The 18820-nt window shown below is 44.6% G+C and overlaps 1 protein-coding gene across 1 annotated transcript; it reads left to right on the forward strand.

The window, feature by feature from the left end:
• Positions 1–172: 172 nt before the first annotated feature.
• phip (pleckstrin homology domain interacting protein) lies at positions 173–18607 on the forward strand. Its single transcript, XM_061270803.1, has 40 exons — positions 173–925; positions 1057–1115; positions 1204–1233; positions 1368–1427; positions 3609–3759; positions 3859–3957; positions 4048–4208; positions 4901–5122; positions 5280–5380; positions 5630–5700; positions 5804–5904; positions 6066–6106; positions 6354–6452; positions 6522–6678; positions 7028–7162; positions 7425–7553; positions 7627–7852; positions 8523–8693; positions 8821–9004; positions 9113–9215; positions 9496–9633; positions 9750–9847; positions 9931–10135; positions 10218–10328; positions 10516–10623; positions 10818–10942; positions 11021–11103; positions 11176–11287; positions 11376–11437; positions 11507–11662; positions 12012–12132; positions 12208–12333; positions 12467–12542; positions 12609–12665; positions 12792–12944; positions 13185–13337; positions 13428–13639; positions 13709–13935; positions 14892–15041; positions 16152–18607. Exons 1-40 carry the CDS (start codon positions 886–888, stop codon positions 16847–16849), a joined length of 5511 nt encoding a protein of 1836 aa, XP_061126787.1. The 5' UTR covers positions 173–885; the 3' UTR covers positions 16850–18607.
• Positions 18608–18820: the final 213 nt, after the last annotated feature.

An 18820-nucleotide genomic window follows, 5' to 3' on the forward strand; every position in this document is an offset into this window, starting at 1 on the left:
CATTTACTGTCGATGTCGATCCGGGATAATTGCCATAATGTTACTCCAATGTTTCCATTCTGTTCCACTAAACTCACGAGATTTTACGTTGTTGCCCCCCTCACAACCCCCCCCCCCCCCCCCCGTCTGCACGATAACAACAACCCTTCCCCCATTTTAGTGTCAGGCAGCATTAAGGAGATGGACTTTTTCCGCGCCGAGCAGTTCCCTGAGACGTCGAGTGTTATTAGCAAGATTTAAGTAACACCTAAACGAACCACTTCAGAAAACAAAACGTCGACTTCAAGTTGGCTTTTAAGGAGTAGCAAGCCGCCGCGCGCAGATTCGGCAACGACTTTTTTTTTTTACGTCTAATATCTTAATTATTATTATTAGTCAGATATTACTTATGAACTCGTCAAACGTCTTCTAAATGAATTAAGTATTGACCACGTTGATGTAATAAATTTCTCTCTTCATCGTGTAGGGTGCCATTACAAGCTCCTCTCTACAGTGGCCGAAACACACCGTTGATATCCCTCCGCCGAAAGCTCGCGTTTTACCATTTGGAGGGGGAGGGGGATCTGGATAAAAAGACCTACATAAGATTAAAATCAGACGACTAAAGTCAACATTTTCTCCTCATAAAAAATTGTGTGCGCGCAGATCTTGCGTCCCCGTCATGTGCGGCGGTGTTTGGCAGCCAAACCCAGCCGGGGGGGTGCACTAGACTTGCCGCCACGCGGAGGAGCACCGTGAGCGGAGGCGAGCCGGGCCTGTTTTCGAGCGCCTGAATGGAGGCAGCCTCTTCCTGGTGGATAAACAGTGACAGCTACAGGGCAGCCACCGACACCCAGCGGCCCGGCTCCGGCTCTGGCGCTGCCCTCACGGAAGCACGCCGAAAACATGGCTTCAGACAGGCCGCAGCTCGCGCACTTGACTTCTGGTGAGTAGCGGAGCTCGGGGAGCGGGCCGAGGTTGTCGTTTATGTCCCCCCTTCTCCCTCCCCGCGATCGGTAGCCCTCTTGTAACGCAGCTTCCCCGTTCCTCTTCTCTCTCCACCCCGACCTACACCAGAGCTCTACTTCCTAATCGCCCGCTTTCTCGAAGCCGGACCGTGCCAAGAAGCAGCAGAGGTTGGTATTTGACAGTTTCGGGGCTCATTTTGGAGCACATCAAGGCGGCCATGAGGCGTCATGTTGTCTTTTTTTAATCCATTTTCAGACGCTGATAAGGGAGGTAGAGGATAAGGAGGTAAGTGGAGTAGAGATGCGCGGGCGCTGCATTATCGCCCCTTTTTGCTTCACTTTTCGTGCACACGTCTTAAAAAAAAACACTTCTTATGACGATAACACTTAAAAATGTTTCATCTGTTCCTTTGTGTTTAGCTGCTGCCCAAGAGGTTGGACTGGACCGGACAGGAACACCCCGGGACGTATGACAATTTGGTAAGGGAGCTTCTCTCTTTTGCAGGGAGAAAGTTTCACACGGCAACTTTACGAATTGAATTTCCCGCATTTTTCCCCATGCAAGCAGCAAAACATTTTAAAATAACTACATTTAAAAAAAAAATTAAGATAAAAGGTCTTTGACGAAGATTCTTAGGGGGGTCGGGACCTGGCATCTTCACCCAAGTGGTGTCCCACGTTAGTCCTTAAAGGGGAAAGTGGAGTTTTAAAGCGCGTGGAATTGTTGCTACGTCACGAGTGTTGTGGGTGCAGGCAAGGCAGGCAGGCTCGACTGAACTGGAGCACAAGTCTCTCACTCTCGCTCACTTCCAGCCTGCTCCATACACACAACGCTCCTCATCTTCAAACTGGATTATTTGACTCATTTTTTAAAGTAAATTCATATTTGGATTGAATCCGGATTAGCAGCTGCCACGCAGAAGGAAGGATGAAATACCGAAGCGTGTTTTTGGAAGTACATTTTTTAATTTCCCTTGGAGGTTTTACTTTGGACATGGAGATAATAGGTAACGTACCACTCTTGTTGCTATTTTTTGTGTTATTTATTCATTAGAATCTCTCAAAGTGGAAAGAAGACTCGCACTCTGCTGTTGCACATCGCAACGAAAACCAGATCACACAAACGCATGCAGGCGTGCAGTAAGAGATGCCCGTTTGAAACCACTACCTTTCACATTGACATTACCGATTGGTGGTGCTGGTGCCTTGCTCAAGGGTACCTCAACAGTTGTTCAGAAGCTCTTCATAAAATAGTCATTTTTCATTGGTTTACATGTGAACACTAGGACTGCGACCGTCAGTTTCCCAACCATCAATCCTTATAGATGAACTCGTACAATCTTTTTGCATTTATACAAATATTGCAATTAATTATTGTTCATGTTATGCTAATTGAAAGCACATTTAAGCAAGCTCTATGGCATTTTACAACATTGATAAAATGCATCCCCAAGTGGTTGACTATTTTTACCGAAGAGCTATACGTGTGTAATGCACATATTTTGATATTAAATGCAATTTTATCGATTATTCCCAACTATTTAAATACATTCTGGGAGATTTTTTTTTTCTCACATAAATATTTGCTTTGCATCTGTGAATGTTACAAATATATACATGGAGGATTAGAGTATGTTAAAGTGTAATATTTATGGAGTTATGAGAAAAGAAATTCCTGAGTACACATGCTCCCGTTTTCTCTTTCTTTCTCTCTCTGCATGCCCATCCCACAACCTGTCAATCAAAGCTTGCCTCGGATTACGCTCTTGAAAAATAGTGTAAATGCTTTGCATTTGAAAGAAAAATATTTGTGATATCATATTTGTACTATTAATTTCTTTATTGTAATTATTAAGTTGGTGATGTACCTTTCAAGTGTATTGTGCATTTAGGTTGGGAGGATGGAGACGGGAATTAATTATCATTATTAATTAGGGGTAATTAGTTAAGATGCATTAATTAAATGAAATGCGCATTTTGCATTGTTACACAAAGGGGATGTACTGTTGTGCATGTTTCTGAAAATATTTTTAGTCAATGAAGCATCTTGACAGCGTTTGATTTTCCAGTGCTGTGCTGCATGGAAAATGACACTTATGAAGATGTTTTTTTTTGCAATTATCTGCAGGGAGCCATTATGTGCAGAGAAAATAGTGCGTGTGTGCGTGAGCTCGAGCGTTATGATATGCTAATCACGTTTCTCATACCGGCAATGATGTTGGATGTAATTATGGGCGGCCATTAATCGTGCTTGTGCGTGTGTGTTACTTAGGCTGTTAATGCACTGAGAAGAAAAAGAAGAAAATGTGTTGCATGTCAGCATGTAAACGTGTGCACAGTCACGTGTGTTCAATGAGAGACCTGAAACCAAAACAAAATATATATTTATTTTCTTATTTAAAAACTAAAATGTACCGAATCCTTTCTAAACACACAATGCCACTCAAGTGTGAAAGCAATGGAAACATTGTATGACAGTCAAACAAAATATTGTATGGCATAATGGATGTTGCATATGTGTACATTTATACATGTTCATTTATTCATTACACACAAATGCCACTAGTCTCTCCAAGGACAGTGCTGCAAAATCCAAATGTTGTGGAGTGTTTTGATTTAGTTGCTCATCTAACTGTGTGCACTGCATATGTTATGATGCAGGTGAAGCTGTACCGTCACATCAGTCCCGGGCACCTGCTGCACGTATGCTCCAGGGTGTGTCCTTTACTGGAGCGGGATGTCCCAGCCAGCGTGCCCGGACTCAGCAGCTTGCTGGGGGCGGGCCGACAGAATCTCCTCCGCACCAGCAAGAGTGAGCCAATGCGACTCTTAGACTAAATGTGTATGGAAGAGCACTTGAACATTTTTGAGCTTGTTTTTTTTTTGTTGTTGTTGTTGTTGTGTCGCCTAGGTTGTAAGCATGTTGTATGGAAGGGTTCGGCGCTGGCGGCGCTTCACTGCGGGCGACCGCCAGAGCCTCCCATCATCTACGGTAGCCCGGCCAACATCGGTAAACAACACAAGATAATTGTTTAATTGTTAGTGATGGAGTTTTGCATCCTCACATCATGCGTCTCTCTCTCTCTCCCCATTGTCCCAGTGGAGACCAGCCACGGCCGGCGGCTAAACGGTTCTTACCGCTTGCGTCAGCTGGTGCCCACCGCTGTGTATCAGCACATGAAGATGCATAAGAGGATCCTGGGACACCTTTCCTCCGTCTACTGCGTCACCTTCGACAGGACAGGAAGACGCATTTTCACCGTAAGTCTGCACACTTGTGAAGCATAACAAAATAACACACCTTTGTCAACCTTGATAGTTTCATTGTAAAATTAGTTTGATCTTAAAATACATTTGGAAATGAGACCTGGCACATTCATACGCAGGTAAACAGCATTTGTGACATTGTTTTCATTGTCTTGACTATTTAAGGTTTGTTTAATGCTGTCACCTTCCAGTTGCAGCTTTCAATGTCTTAAAATGTCTGCGGAGGTGGTGGGAGGGGGGTTGCAGGGGCGGCTACGAGATTGACTCCTCTGTTATCTCTCTTTACGTTCTTACATTTCCTGGGCTCGCTCGCATTCGCTGCCTTTTTATTCTTCCTCCCATGCGACCCCTCCTTTGTTCCCTTCCCAACCGCTGCCCCTCTTCTCTTTTCCCGCTTTTCTTCCTCACAACTGGAGAGTAGGAGTGTTTCCTCCGCGGCGCTTGCTGGATAAGTGCCAGAATTAACATTCATTCTCTTTCACTTTTGCCTCCCTCCTCCACCCCCTCCAGTTTGCAGTCTTTTATATATTTACCTTGTAGCGGACATGTTGATTATTTTTCCTTGACGATTCATTTCTTTTGATGAGTCCTTGAGATATGAGATGTTTGAACAACAAAAGAACAGATCATTACTAGAACGGAAGTCGTGCTGATGTACCTTTTCCTTTCTGCTCCTTCGACTTCAGGGTTCTGACGACTGCCTGGTGAAAATCTGGCGCACGGATAACGGTCGTCTGCTGGCAACGTTGCGTGGGCACGCCGCCGAAATCTCCGACATGACGGTCAGCTACGAGAACACCATGATTGCCGCCGGCTCGTGCGACAAGACCATCCGAGTGTGGTGCTTGCAGACGTGCGCCCCGCTAGCCGTGCTGGAGGGCCACGCAGCGTCCATCACTTCTCTCCAGGTGACGAGTCCCTTTCGATTCTATGAGAGGAAGCTGTTCTTAAATTACGTTACACAGATCGTTTCTTATTTTGAGAGCTGTGTGAGTACGAGCGGAAGACTGAGAACGTGCGCTAAAGGATACAAAGTAACAATCGATGAACTGCTTGTGTTTGCAGTTTTCTCCTCTATGTAGCGGCTCCAAGCGCTACCTGTCCTCCACGGGCGCTGACGGCACCATCTGTTTCTGGCAGTGGGATGCACGCACACTCAAGTTCGGGTGAGACACAGCCGCCACTATAATGAGTGCACTTAGATTTTCTTTATTATACATAAATAATAATATTGTGAACAGGTGAAGTGGAGTCTCCTAAGCTGAAAACAATTTGAACTTTTTCCCCTAGGAAATAATGTGAATAAAATGAATTCATCCGCTTCAGGGCCAGTATTTATTAAAATGACACCTTTTTCCTGATTCACTGTCATTGGTAGCATTTTTTGTTGACATCATCGTTTTCCTTACATTCAGTCAAAGGCCGAGTAAGTTCACCGAGCGTTCCAGACCCGGCGTCCAGATGATGTGCTCCTCCTTCAGCGCAGGTGACCACAACTATTTATTCTCAAATTATTCTTTACAAATGACACCGTCTGGACAGTGTACACCCCCAAAATATGAAATTTAATAGGCTTTGTTTGTATACAGGTGGGATGTTCCTGGCGACAGGAAGCACGGATCATATCATCAGAGTGTACTACTTTGGCTCAGGACAACCAGAGAAGATCTCAGAACTGGAGTCCCATTCAGTCAGTAAAGCCATTGAATAGACACATAGTTAATAGAAGAACTAGAATAAAATGTGTAGCAAATAAATTCCTGAGAAGGGCAGAGGCCACTATGTGAAGAAATACCATGATTTAGAAATCTATCCTCTTCACACTGGCTTCATATTTTTTTTGTTTATTAGGACAAAGTTGACAGCATCCAGTTCTCTCACTGCAGCGACCGGTAAGTTTGTGTGTCTGCTTGTGTTTTCGTTTTTTTCGGTGCACGTACTGCAATTTGTTGGGATGGAAGCTCGGAGTGTTGCAATTAACCGAGTTTTGTCAGCACAGCAGAAATGCTGCCACCACTCAATGATTCAATGACTACATGAACCGTATACGCATTGTTAGATGCGAGGAGCTGTTGTGTGTACTTCTCGCTTTTGTGTTCGTTCGGCGGCAGCAATAATGTCTGTTTCTTTGTTTCTTAGGTTTGTGAGCGGCAGCAGGGACGGCACGGCACGCATCTGGCAGCTGCAGCCTCAAGGCTGGAGGAGCATCCTGCTAGACATGCAGACTAAATTACCAGGGTATGTTTAGCAGTCAGTGAACGAACCACTGTGTTTTTCTCAAGCTCCCGCAAAACTGCCTTCTTGTAGGAAGTACAACCCACCACCACTAGAAGACAAGGTGACCAAGCTAAAGGTCACCATGGTGGCGTGGGACCGCCACGACGGCACGGTGATAACGGCAGCCAACAACCTGACGCTGAAGGTCTGGAATTCCATCAGCGGAAACCTGGTTCACGTCCTGATGGTACGTATGGCTATTTTAAGGACAAAGAAAATATGCATACATGGCTTCAAAGTTAGTTCAACTCAGCTTAGTTTTGTTATCAAATTTCATAGCCACCAAATCATTATGCATATCATATTTCATCTAGTCAAACTGGCTTTGGAGGCTGAATTTCCAAATACATCTCCCTTCTACTCCTGCCCACGGACTTAACACCTGTCTTTACACAGTCAAACTAGTCCATTTACATGCATAAAGTGCTGTCAAATTTCAATCGTTAGTAAAATTGCTTCAGGTCAAATGACGCATTCAAGGATACTGCGTGACGGAGAATCATTTAACCTTGATTTGGACTTTTTTTTCTCGACAGGGTCACGAAGACGAGGTTTTTGTCCTGGAGCCGCACCCCTTCGACCCCCGCATCCTTTTCTCGGCGGGGCATGACGGCAATTGTATTGTGTGGGACCTGGCCAGGGGCGTCAAGATCCGATCCTACTTCAACATGGTGAGCTAGCGCTGGAAAAAGTACTGCATTTCTTTTTCTTTGTCCCCCTCACATGTTATGCAGATGTTTTACTTGCATTCTGGTGTCTGCTTTGCATGAATAAATGAATACACTTAGCGACGGTATGCGCACTGGCGTCTACCAAAGCATTGCTCCAGAAAGTGTTCATATATTTCCACATTTTGAATGGAAATTGATGTAAAGATTAGTAAGTGGCTAAAAATCTCAAAACACTTTTATACGAGTGCCAACGTGTTTTTAGATCGAGGGTCAAGGGCACGGGGCGTTGTTTGACTGCAAGTGTAGTCCGGACGGGCAACATTTTGCTGCCACCGACTCCCACGGTCACCTACTCATCTTCGGCTTTGGCTCTAGCGGGAGATATGACAAGGTAAGCTTTTGAACACTTTCACACACACTCACACGATGTTGTTACCTGACATCATTGATTTGCGAAATTTAAGATTGCCGACCAGATGTTCTTCCACACCGACTACCGGCCACTAATCCGTGACGCTAACAACTACGTGCTGGACGAGCAGACCCAGCAGGCGCCTCATCTTATGCCGCCCCCCTTCCTGGTGGACGTGGACGGCAACCCACATCCGCCCCGATACCAGCGACTGGTACCTGGCCGAGAGGGCTGTCGGGACGAGCAGCTCATCCCCCAGATGGGCGTCACCTCCTCGGGTACAAGTGTCATGTTTTTAATGTCAACACAAGTTTTGTTTGTTGTCGTGTCAACAATGTTAAGTATGAAAATATGAGTAAAAATTAAGTTTTATTTTAATTTGGTGAAATAAGTTGAGTAATTATAATTCATTCAATTTTAAAGATTTTTCTAAATCAAAACATATTTTACATTTAGGTTTACATTTATTTCAATTAAAAAAATCTAGGTTTTCAAAAGTTCAGTTTGTCCCTTAGCAAAATCTTTTTTTATTGCATTATGTACAATTAATAAATGCATCCGTGCTTTCGTAAAATACATGAACATCAGATTTTCTGCGACAAATTAGTAACCAGTTCTTTCATCTGCCTTCAATAATTTCTAAATTAATGCAATGGATATTACAGGACTAGCTCATAGTTATGAACGTACGCTTTTCCAGTAAGACAGCTATCCTCGCTATCATCAGCCAAGACGAGAACATTCTTCTTCTTTTTATATACTTAACAAGATGCTTTTAGGGGAACAACTACACTCTAATGTCAGTTAACAAGCCACTTGATGCTACTTACTGACTGGACATAATTAAGAACACATTAAAAGATAACGTGCTGATGGAACAAACTCCACTGTTAGATTTTATATATTCATTCTCAAGTATGTATTTTTTTTGTTTGTTTTGTTTACCAGGTTTAAACCAAGTGGTCAGCGAGCAAGCGGTGGATGGCCCCAGTCCCCTGGATACCATGATCCAGAGATTACAGCAGGAACAGGACCAGAGGCTGGGCTCCAATGAGACACCTTCTGCTACTGCCCCTGCTGCTTCCGCTGCTGTTCCCCCGGGCTCCCTCGTCAGCAGAGGTATTTGTGCTTTGAGAATTAATACATTTGCTGTATTATTAACTTTCATTTATGGCGATAGGAAACATTCAGCTCCGGTACTCAAGGAGCTAGAACATGATGGTTCTTCTACTGTTTTATTCGTCAGGGTCTGTGGGTTCTCCGACAGAGGTGCACTCACCGCCCAACGTGGGGCTCCGTCGTAGCGGGCAGATCGAAGGTGTGCGGCAGATGCACAGCAACGCCCCACGCAGCCAGATGGCCACAGAAGGAGACTTGGTGGCGTGGAGCCGCCGGGTGCTGGTGCCTGAGCTGGAGGATGCTTCTGTCAGGTAACAGACAACAGCAGCGCAACAAAGTGACAGCAATGTAGTTTACTCTACACTTTGTTGTTCCTTGTATGCTGACTGTGTTTGTGTGTGTCTGTTTTGGTCATTTAGGAAACAGGTGAACTGGCGAGAGGCCAAAGGGGAGGAGGAGATCAACATTTACCAGTCGGAACGCCGAAGACGCACTATCCACTCTCTGCCCAAGGAGAGCAGGGTAAGACTTTTCAGTCAAGATGTCTTTTTATTTTTTTTTTTACGTTCAGTGGAGTAGACAAATATTGCAATGGCATCCTGTCAAGTATAGGCCCAACTATGTCAATTTGAATGCTCACTAATTTGTAGACAATCATTAATTTACAGGTAAAAAAAAAAAAAAAATTGAATAGCTGAGGAAAGAATATGATTCTGTATTGTAAATTATTATTGGGTTGTTGTTTTGTTTTTTTAAATGGACTGAGGCACGATGGCGTCACTTGCTAATTCTTGACTCGCAGGTTCATCCAACTTCAGAGAGTGTGGTTGATGAGGGAAGGCGGAGTCAGGGTAACCACGGTTATCAAACCCGAGCAGCCGTGGAGGAGACGAGCCGGCAGAGTGCCGAGATTGCCGACGATGACGACAGCATCTCAGAGGTAGAGCGGACCAATGCAACATGCCGTATCGCAACTAGCCACTTAAGCCACTTCATACAAATAAAAAGAGCAAATCCATATTGTGTCAAACCCTCTCAACTTGTGTGCGTCGTCAGGGCGAGGCAGAGGTGCGGCAGATCAACGGACACTCGTCAGAAGAGGAAAAGGATGAGGAGCAAAAAGAGCCCTGGCCTGACGATCACAGCAGTTCAAGGTATGTAGCAATGTAATATATGCAAATGACACACTAGCTCACAACACAAGCTCGATCCTGACATGGTTACATCGTTCGTACAGCGACTACTCCAGCGACTACTCAGACTGGACAGCTGACGCAGGCATCAACTTGGAGCCGCCCAAGAAAAGCGTAAAGGTGAAGAAGAAGAGCAGCAGCTCAGAAGAGGACAGCGACAAGAAGCGCGACCCCAAGAAAGAACGCAAGAAGGACAAAGCCGACAAGGATGGAGCATTACCAAAGAAAAAGAAGCCAAATGAGAAGAAGGTTTGTCATTTCAAGAAAAAAAAAATCTTAAGCATCATGAAAAAAATGTTTTGTTAGAAAAATGAAGTATGCTGTGTGGCAGAGGGCAGAGTTTGAAGAGCAAGGACTGACTTTGGAAGAGTGGCTTCCCTCTTCCTGGATCACGGACCTGCTCCCCAGGAGATGTCCTTATATTCCACAGATGGGAGACGAAGTATGTTAAGATTACATAATCCTTTAATGATCCCCAAATGGAAAAAAAAAAATCACAAGCATTTCCTAGCCATGGGGAGACAGCTAGGCTACAGTTACAAATCTTTTTCTTGTGATGGGGAAAATGGAGGTGTGTCTAAAAATTTGATTTGTAATCATGTGTATGCTGCATTTGTTTGTGTGTGCAGTTGTACTACTTCCGTCAGGGCCACGAGGCATATGTGGAGATGGCCAAACAAAAGAAAATTTACAGCATCAACCCTAAGAAGCAACCCTGGCACAAGATGGAGCTGCGGGTAAAGTAGAACACACGCAAAAATGTTTGCCATGACCCTTTCGTAAAACCATCTCAATCTTCACCTTTGACCTAACAATGTTCGGTACATGATGGAAAATATATTTGAAGTCACCCCGTATGTACATTTTACTCATCAAATAATTAAAACTAGGTGTTTTTATAATCTGTATGTTTTTGTTTTTTGCGGTTCAGGAACAGGAACTGATGAAAATTGTTGGAATAAAGTATGAGGTGGGTCTGCCCACATTATGCTGCCTCAAGTTGGCCTTCCTGGATCCGGACACTGGAAAACTGACTGGAGGATCCTTCTCCATGAAGTAAAGATTCCAAGCGACCCCTCTACTTCTACTTTTTAAAAAATGTATATTAATAATATGATCTTTTTTCTGTCACAGGTACCATGACATGCCAGACGTCATTGACTTCCTGGTGCTCCGGCAACAGTTTGAAAACGCCAGGAAGCGACAATGGACTATTGGTAAGGTATCAACCTGCGTTGTTTGTTCGAGTGAAGCAGATCCACTTCAGGCGTGATTTCTTGTCTGTGCAGGTGACAGGTTTCGCTCTGTGATCGACGACGCCTGGTGGTTCGGCACCATCGAGAGTCACGAGCCGTACCAGACGCAGTACCCAGACAGCCTGTTTCTATGCTACAACGTTTGGTAAACATTTTTTAAATGGTTACATACAAACAATTTTTACAACAAATTTTAAAACGAGCAATGTAAAATTTAGTTACTGTTGTTCCAGTTGGGACAATGGCGACACGGAGAAGATGAGTCCATGGGATATGGAGCTAATTCCTGATGAGGGTAAGTGCTTCTAACACAACAAGCGTCTTATCATGTGACCCTTAACTTTTTTTTTTTTTTTTTGCTCAGCGTCATTCCCAGACGAATTGGGCACGAGTGTCCCACTCACGGAAGAGGAGCATCGTGAGCTCTTGTACGTGCCGCTGGACGGCGAATGGGGATGCCGCACGCGCGCCGATGAGTGCGAGCGCATCATCAAAGCCATCGACCAGCTCTGTACCCTGGGTAGGACATCATCATCATCATCATCCCGCCTTGCTTCATCCCAGCTGAGTCATGCAAAATAAAGCCGCTTCTTGTAACATGAGTCAGCATGTTGAGGTCATCAGCATGATAGACTGGCTGCTGTATTGTTTTAACGCACCATATGATTGTGCGGTGAAGCCTCGTTTATTTGCTGGCGAAATGTAAAAAAATTAAATAAAAATGAAGAAAGTGACTCAATGCAACCTCTTAGCCACCTTTAGCTTAAATCCTGAGTGGTCGAGGTAAATCTGGTGTCAGTCTAGCCTTAAGGTGTGTCACAGGGACAAAATGGATTGATTGTCTACAAATTATTTTTGTTTGTTTTCAGACATTGCGGCGCCGTTTGCTTTCCCAGTGGACCTTCAAGCGTACCCCTCCTATTGCACGGTGGTTGCTTACGTTACGGACCTCAGCACCATACGCCAAAGGCTGGTCAACCGCTTTTACAGGTATCGGAATGTTACTTTGCGTGTGTGATAGGAGGAAGAGCAGTGGATTAATGCGTGTGCGCACTTTGGCTTCAGACGATTGTCGTCTCTGATGTGGGAAGTCCGTTACATCGAGCACAACGCGCAAACGTTTAACGAGCCGGGCTCCTTCATTGTCACCACTGCCAAGTTTGTCTCTGACCTCATGCTGCAGTTCATTAAGTGAGTAGAGTGCCCACCAGTTGCTTTTGCAACCTTTTTTTTTTATTCTTTTACTAATCAATGAAATTGTATTCATTTAAAAGAATTTTCAGTTATTTTCTTATTTCATTATTCTTTGTTTTGTCATTCTCAGGGACCAAAGTGTAACAGATCTGATGCCACTCTACAAAACTCTGAAGAAGGCCACCCTCTCTGACACTGAAGACGAGGTGCGTATCTATAAATCATTGAATAAAGACTCATTTATTAAATTAATGCATTTGCTCTGCTTGAAGGAGGAAGAGGACGATGACGAGGACACGAGTACGCCAGGAACCTCAACGCAAAACAAGGTCAAATGAAATGCAGTTACAATGTGAAATGCAATCAAGCATATTAAAAAAATAAAAAGAGAATTCACGTCAAGTCCGAATGGCCTAATATCCTTTTTCTCATTGTGATGACAATGTCCTGCGCAGGAGCGACGTTTGACACGACGCCATCTACGCACGCGACCTCCCTCGTATGACCCTCAAGCGTGGCGAGGACGCTGCAAGGAGCTGCTGGACCTCATCTTCCAATGCGAGGACTCTGAGCCCTTCAGAGAACCTGTGGACCTGCAAGAGTATCCGGTACGCGCAACATGATGGAGATGAGCCATACAGTGATGTGGCAATGCTATTAAAGTAAATGTGTATTAAATTTAACATTAGGTATTCTAGCACCCCCTGTTGGACAAGCATGGACATGACAGACTGTCAATGTTTTTTTTTTTTTTGGTGTGTGTGTGTGTGTGTGTGTGTGTGTGTGTGTGTGTGTGTGTGTGTGTGTGTGCAAAAGCTGTTAATTCTTTTCTGCTGTTACTGTGCCAGGATTACCTCCAGATTGTAGACTCTCCGATGGACTTTGGCACGGTCCTCAACACGCTGACTGCAGGCAAGTATCAGACTCCCATCCAGCTCTGCAAGGATGTACGCCTCATCTTCAGCAACTCCAAAGCGTACACCCCCAGTAAGAAATCAAGGGTGAGAGAACCACATGCACACATGAACCAAAATCTTTTTTAGTCAGTAACTGAGGTTTCTTGGTATGTTATTGACATGTTGTGTTTTCAGATCTACAGCATGAGTCTGAGGCTGTCTGCGCTCTTCGAGGAGCACATGAGCTCCATCCTGGCCGACCACCGGGCCATCCATGGCTTGACGGACAAGCTCACCCGACGGGCCGCCGAGCGCCACGTCCGACACACCACCCCTGACCAGCGACCCACACGGCACCTCAAGAGGCGACGCCGCAGTGAGTCTCCCCCTAGCAGCGCGGCATCCAGGTACGACTCCAAAACCAGGTTCCGAATTCAGCTTGAACAGCAGTCCTATGACCCGTCCTCTGTTATTAGCCCAGAGAGGAAGAGGCGCGTGTCGTCCCGAGTGACCAGCAGGCGGGAGCCTTCACCGCCTCCTTCACGGCCACCCTCGCTGAGACAGAACCTTCCCCCGAAGCCCACGCCAACGCTACTCAACGGGAAGACTGACACGCCAGCAGTGGGACGCACGCGTAGCGCCGCCAGACACTTAGCGCACACGCCACCCTCGTCAACGTCTGCGCCGAATTCCGGCTCTTCAGGTCAGATCACTATTTATTAGGGGTGTAACGATACATCGATGCACATCGATTAATCGATATAATGCTCTACGATTTATCGGCATCGATGCTAAAGGTAAACATCGATTTTATATCGCCGTGTTTGACCTCGGACATTAGACGCGACTTTATTTTGAAATCCAGTTCATTGTTGCTTGCTTCCTCTCTCCGGGAGCAGTGCGCCCGGCGTTGTTGTGTTGTGAGCAGAGCACGCGCGTGAAAGGGGGAGGCGACAACTAGTACGCGGCTCCTGGGCTGGTGCTATGGCTAGTGTCCAAAGAGACGAGGAAATTTGCTCCCCTTTAGGCTTCAAGTCATTTGTTTGGAAGCACTATGGATTCCAAAGAAAAGATGGCTCAACGGACAAGACACGTGCAGTTTGTAAATCCTGCCATGCGGTGATCAAATATTCAGGGAGCACAAATCTCGCCGCACATTTAAAGAAAAAACACGACATCAAAGTTCAGTGTTAAAATAAGCACTTTGTATACTACAATACTCTTGTAATTTCCTAAATAAAGAGTTTGCAGTACCTTGTTGATTTTGCGTATGAATTGTTATAAATCAGAATATTGTTCTATATTTTTTATTTAAAAATAAAAATCGATTGTAGAGCACTATATCGCGATATATCGTGACTGAATCGCAGCAGGCTTTAAGATATCGGCAAATATCGTATCGTAGTTAATAATATCGATATTATATCGTATCGTGAAAAAACCCGCGATTTACACCCCTACTATTTATTAATTAATTTACTTTTTGCGGCTGTGATTAAAAAAATATTATATTCAATAGTATTTAAGAAACATCTTTTATTTAGAGAAAGAAATCACAACACTCAACACAAAATTTATTTTCAGCAAATGATTGTGAGGAAAAGAAATATGTAAAATAGACATTTAAAAAGGAATTTACGTGTTTTGTCTCCCTTTTAGAGTCGACACGCTCGCTGAGAACGCACAACTCTGTGTCCGCCTCCACGCCACCTGCAGCGGCTGAGAGATCGACGCCTTCTCCTGCCGTGGAAGGTGGCGTGACCGGAAGCATTCGGCGGAAACTGAGGATGCCTTTGAGACGAAGATCAGGTACAGTCATACCTCGGTTTTCGAACGTCTCGGTTCTCGAACAAATCGGAATACAAACGAAAAATTCTAGATTTTTTTGCTTCCATTGTCGAACAAAATTCGGAGGTCGAACCTCGCGAGATGAGCCGAAAGGACCCGGAAAAACCCGACCGCGCGGCCCAGATGCCGACTGACTCCGTTATTGTATTTTCGTTACTTTGAGGATTGTATTAACCCAGTGCTTCTCAAATAGTGGGGCGCGCCCCCCTTGGGGGGCGCAGTGCTATTCCTGGGGGGGCGCGTGTGACCCTGGGGAACAGGCTTTTTTTTTGGCAGTACTAGAATAAAGTGTAATTGCGCGTTTACTACAGCAGGGGGCAGTGGCGCTCTCATTGTTACTTCTGTCACGTTTGCGACAGTGCAACATTTTACGACTTACAAGACAAGTTAGGATAGTCACGGTGGGGAGGGGGGGCGCGAATAGTTTTCTTCTTGCTAGGGGGGGGCGTAACAGAAAATAATTGAGAAGCACTGTATTAACCCCTAATCATGCCGCCAAAGAAAGCAAGTGGGAGCAGTTAAGCCATCCTAAAACACAAAGACGCTCTTAAAGCAATGCGATAGTGAGCGCCCGGCGCGCTGCGGTTGCGCGATCGGACCAAATTAAGCTCCCTGCGCACTGAGGTCCATCTAAATTTTGGAAAGTACATACATCAGGACTTTAAAAATATTTTCTAAATTTCAGCGACGTCTGTCACAATAATGCGACCAGTGCAGTGGCGCGGTCGGCGGTGCGCTGCAGTTACGTGATCGGACAAAAATGCGCACATGAAAAAATGCTTAAAAAATGCGGGGTTTTTTTTAGTCTTGGAACGGATTAAAATTTTTTCCATTATTTGTAATGGGAAAAATAGGTTCAGAATTCGACCGATTCACTTCTTGAACCGCCTTCTGGAACGGATTGTGGTCGAAAACCGAGGTTTGACTGTAATGATATTGAAACATTGATTTTACTTAATATCCAGAAATGTGTTTTGAATACCTTGACTCATTTGATCATGTAGATGTGTGCGTCTCGTGTTTGATGTGATGATTTTAAACACGCTTTCCGTGTGTCACCTCCCCCTCCAGGGTCTCCTGAAAGCCCCGCCTCCCAGAGCACCGCCTACCTGAACGGCCACGGCGCTCACGTGACCGCCGGAGCCGGGAGGAGGGGTCGTAGATCCCGAGCGGAACCACCTGCGAGCCCTCCGGCAGACCCAGCGACTCCGGCCAGCCCCTCCAGGAGACGCGGTCGCCCGCCGGGCAAGAAAAGAGGCAGTAAGGGCAAAACGGACCGTGTCAGTCCTGCCCTTGACGACGAGTTCGACCAGTCTACTGGCGACGAGGGCGGCTCATCGGCGGCAGTCCTGTCAGACTCTGCCACGCCGAGAAGGAGGGGCCGGCCGCGGTCCATCAGAACTGAGGAGGTAACATCACCGCCTCTTTCTCCTCCTCTTCCTACCCACTCTGAGACCCCTGAACCTTCACCGCTGAGAAGGAGCAGCCGACGAGCGCATGAGGACATCACATCTACACTACGGACGCAAAGAGGGGTCCGAAGGGATGACGCAGCGGACCATGAGGAGGAAGAGGGCGAGGATGGGGCGGGCGGCTCTATGCGCACCCGTAACCAGGGGCGACGCTCGGCCTGGTATGTGGAGGACGACTCTGAGGAGGAGCAGAGGCAGCTACTCTTTGAGGATTCCTCCATCACCTTCGGAACCTCTTCCAAGGGACGTGTGCGCAAGCTGACAGAGAAGGCCAAGGCCAACCTGATTGGCTGGTAGCCAGACACACACATTTACACACACACACACACACACAAGCCCCTTTCACACTGCCCATCAAAGCCGGTTTCCTCGGAAATTGAAGAAGCTTTGGTTAAAAAAAAAAGAGAAGATTTAGGATTTTTTTCTTTTCTCCCCAAAATTCAATCTAGTTCTTTTGTAGTTACAAAATAATTGAACCCTTGGATGTAATTTTTCTGATGTCTTATATAAGATTGTCAGAATTAATTATTATTTTCCAAATATTGAGCAATTGGGGTAAAAAAGAAAAAATGTATGATATAGAATCTGAAAAACCACAGGATAAAATAATTCAGGGGATTTAAATCATGTTTTGACGAAAAGGAAAATGAAAAAAAAAGAATTGGAAGAAAAACATTTTCAGGCAAAAATTCATCACGGGAAGTTGAGAAACGCTGTGTGCAAGGGGCTGCACATGAACATGTTTGGCCCAGCTACTGCTAACCCAAGCTGTGCCCTCTTCCCTCAAGTATTGGTCCATGTTGGACCCCCCCTCCCTTGTTTAGTGCTTGAAAGAAAAGCCGCAGGAGGAGCTTGCTTTACGGAACTGTACCTCGAGCGCGGTGAAAAATGCCCACTTGAGCCCAGAACGTTTCCCCCCCTGTCCCCAGATGTTGTTTTTATACACCCCCTGTCCTCCTTTTTCTTTTTCTAACATTTGTATGATGTTTCGCCCTCTGCTGGAAGTCTTATGTGTTGCTGTCCAATGAAAAGCATGAACCTCCATATACTGTATTTGTGCCCGAAAATTCCACACTACCCATTTTTTTTTTTTTTCCTTCAGCTTTTTTGCCCAAATTGTTTTTTTAAATGATACTGATAAAACGTTTTGGTGATGCAATGCTTTACAGTGGACAACAACAATCTGGAAATGGCATGTGAATAATTTCTCAGATAAATAGAATGTGTGCTGTCCAATGAAAATGACCTATTTACAAATTTGGTGACTTGAATTTTTATTCAACTGCATTATTTTAATCAGGATTTTTGTGTTTTCTTTTTTTCACCAAGGGAAAACACAAAAAGGAAAAAAGAATGTGGCAATACATAGTTTCTAGTGTCTGGGTGAGTGTTGTCCAATGAAAATCCTGTACCTTCACAAAAGTAATTTTTGATTTGTTTTAAATTTGCAATTTTGGAAAAAGTAATTGTTTTTCATAAAACAGGAAATTTTTTGGAGATACTGTATATGCTTTTCAGTAGACAATGTATGCATCCCTGTCCAATGAGGAAACATTAGTCACAAAAACTCTTGGATTTTGAAGAAATTTCTTTAAAACTAAATATTTTATTAGTTAAAAAGAATCACCAAATTATTTTATTTTTTTTAATTTTTTTTTTCCTTTCTAGGAAAACATTACAAAAGCTTTCCATTAGACAAGGACAACATAGATGTGTGTGCTGATAAACCAAATGTTGTACCTTTTTACTGGTACTATTGGTCCGAAGGGTTATATTATGTTTGTGTGTCAACATGGACAAAGGAGCTCGTGTGTACATCCTCTTACATTAGCAATGTGCCTTTATGTCTGATGCGTGTGTAGGTGTGTGGGTGGGTGTGAGAGACAAAAGTTGTGTATTTATTAGATCATGTGACTCATATCACATAAGCAACGCTATATCCACATGCACTTACCCCGCACAGCTTCTTTGCAATGTGCTTTTTACTGTATTTTTAAGTGTTGTGACCACACACGCACACACATACATGTATAAATATATTTCTAAAGCAAATTGGGTCAAATTGGCAAGTGTCATATTCATGGTTGTGCTGGTGTGCCTTGAGAATCCTGTCAGGGCCTTAATTTTGCTTTCAAGAAAAGGCCTGACTGGATTTTCACCAAACAAAATGTCAGTGCTTTTCTTCCTTTGCTCTATAATATAACTTCATACATAATTTCCCAATTTTGACAGATTATCAATGTTCTGGACACGATGTTTGCGCGGATG

This window comes from Syngnathus typhle, linkage group LG22 (genome assembly GCF_033458585.1).
Source record: "Syngnathus typhle isolate RoL2023-S1 ecotype Sweden linkage group LG22, RoL_Styp_1.0, whole genome shotgun sequence".
NCBI lineage: Eukaryota > Metazoa > Chordata > Actinopteri > Syngnathiformes > Syngnathidae > Syngnathus > Syngnathus typhle.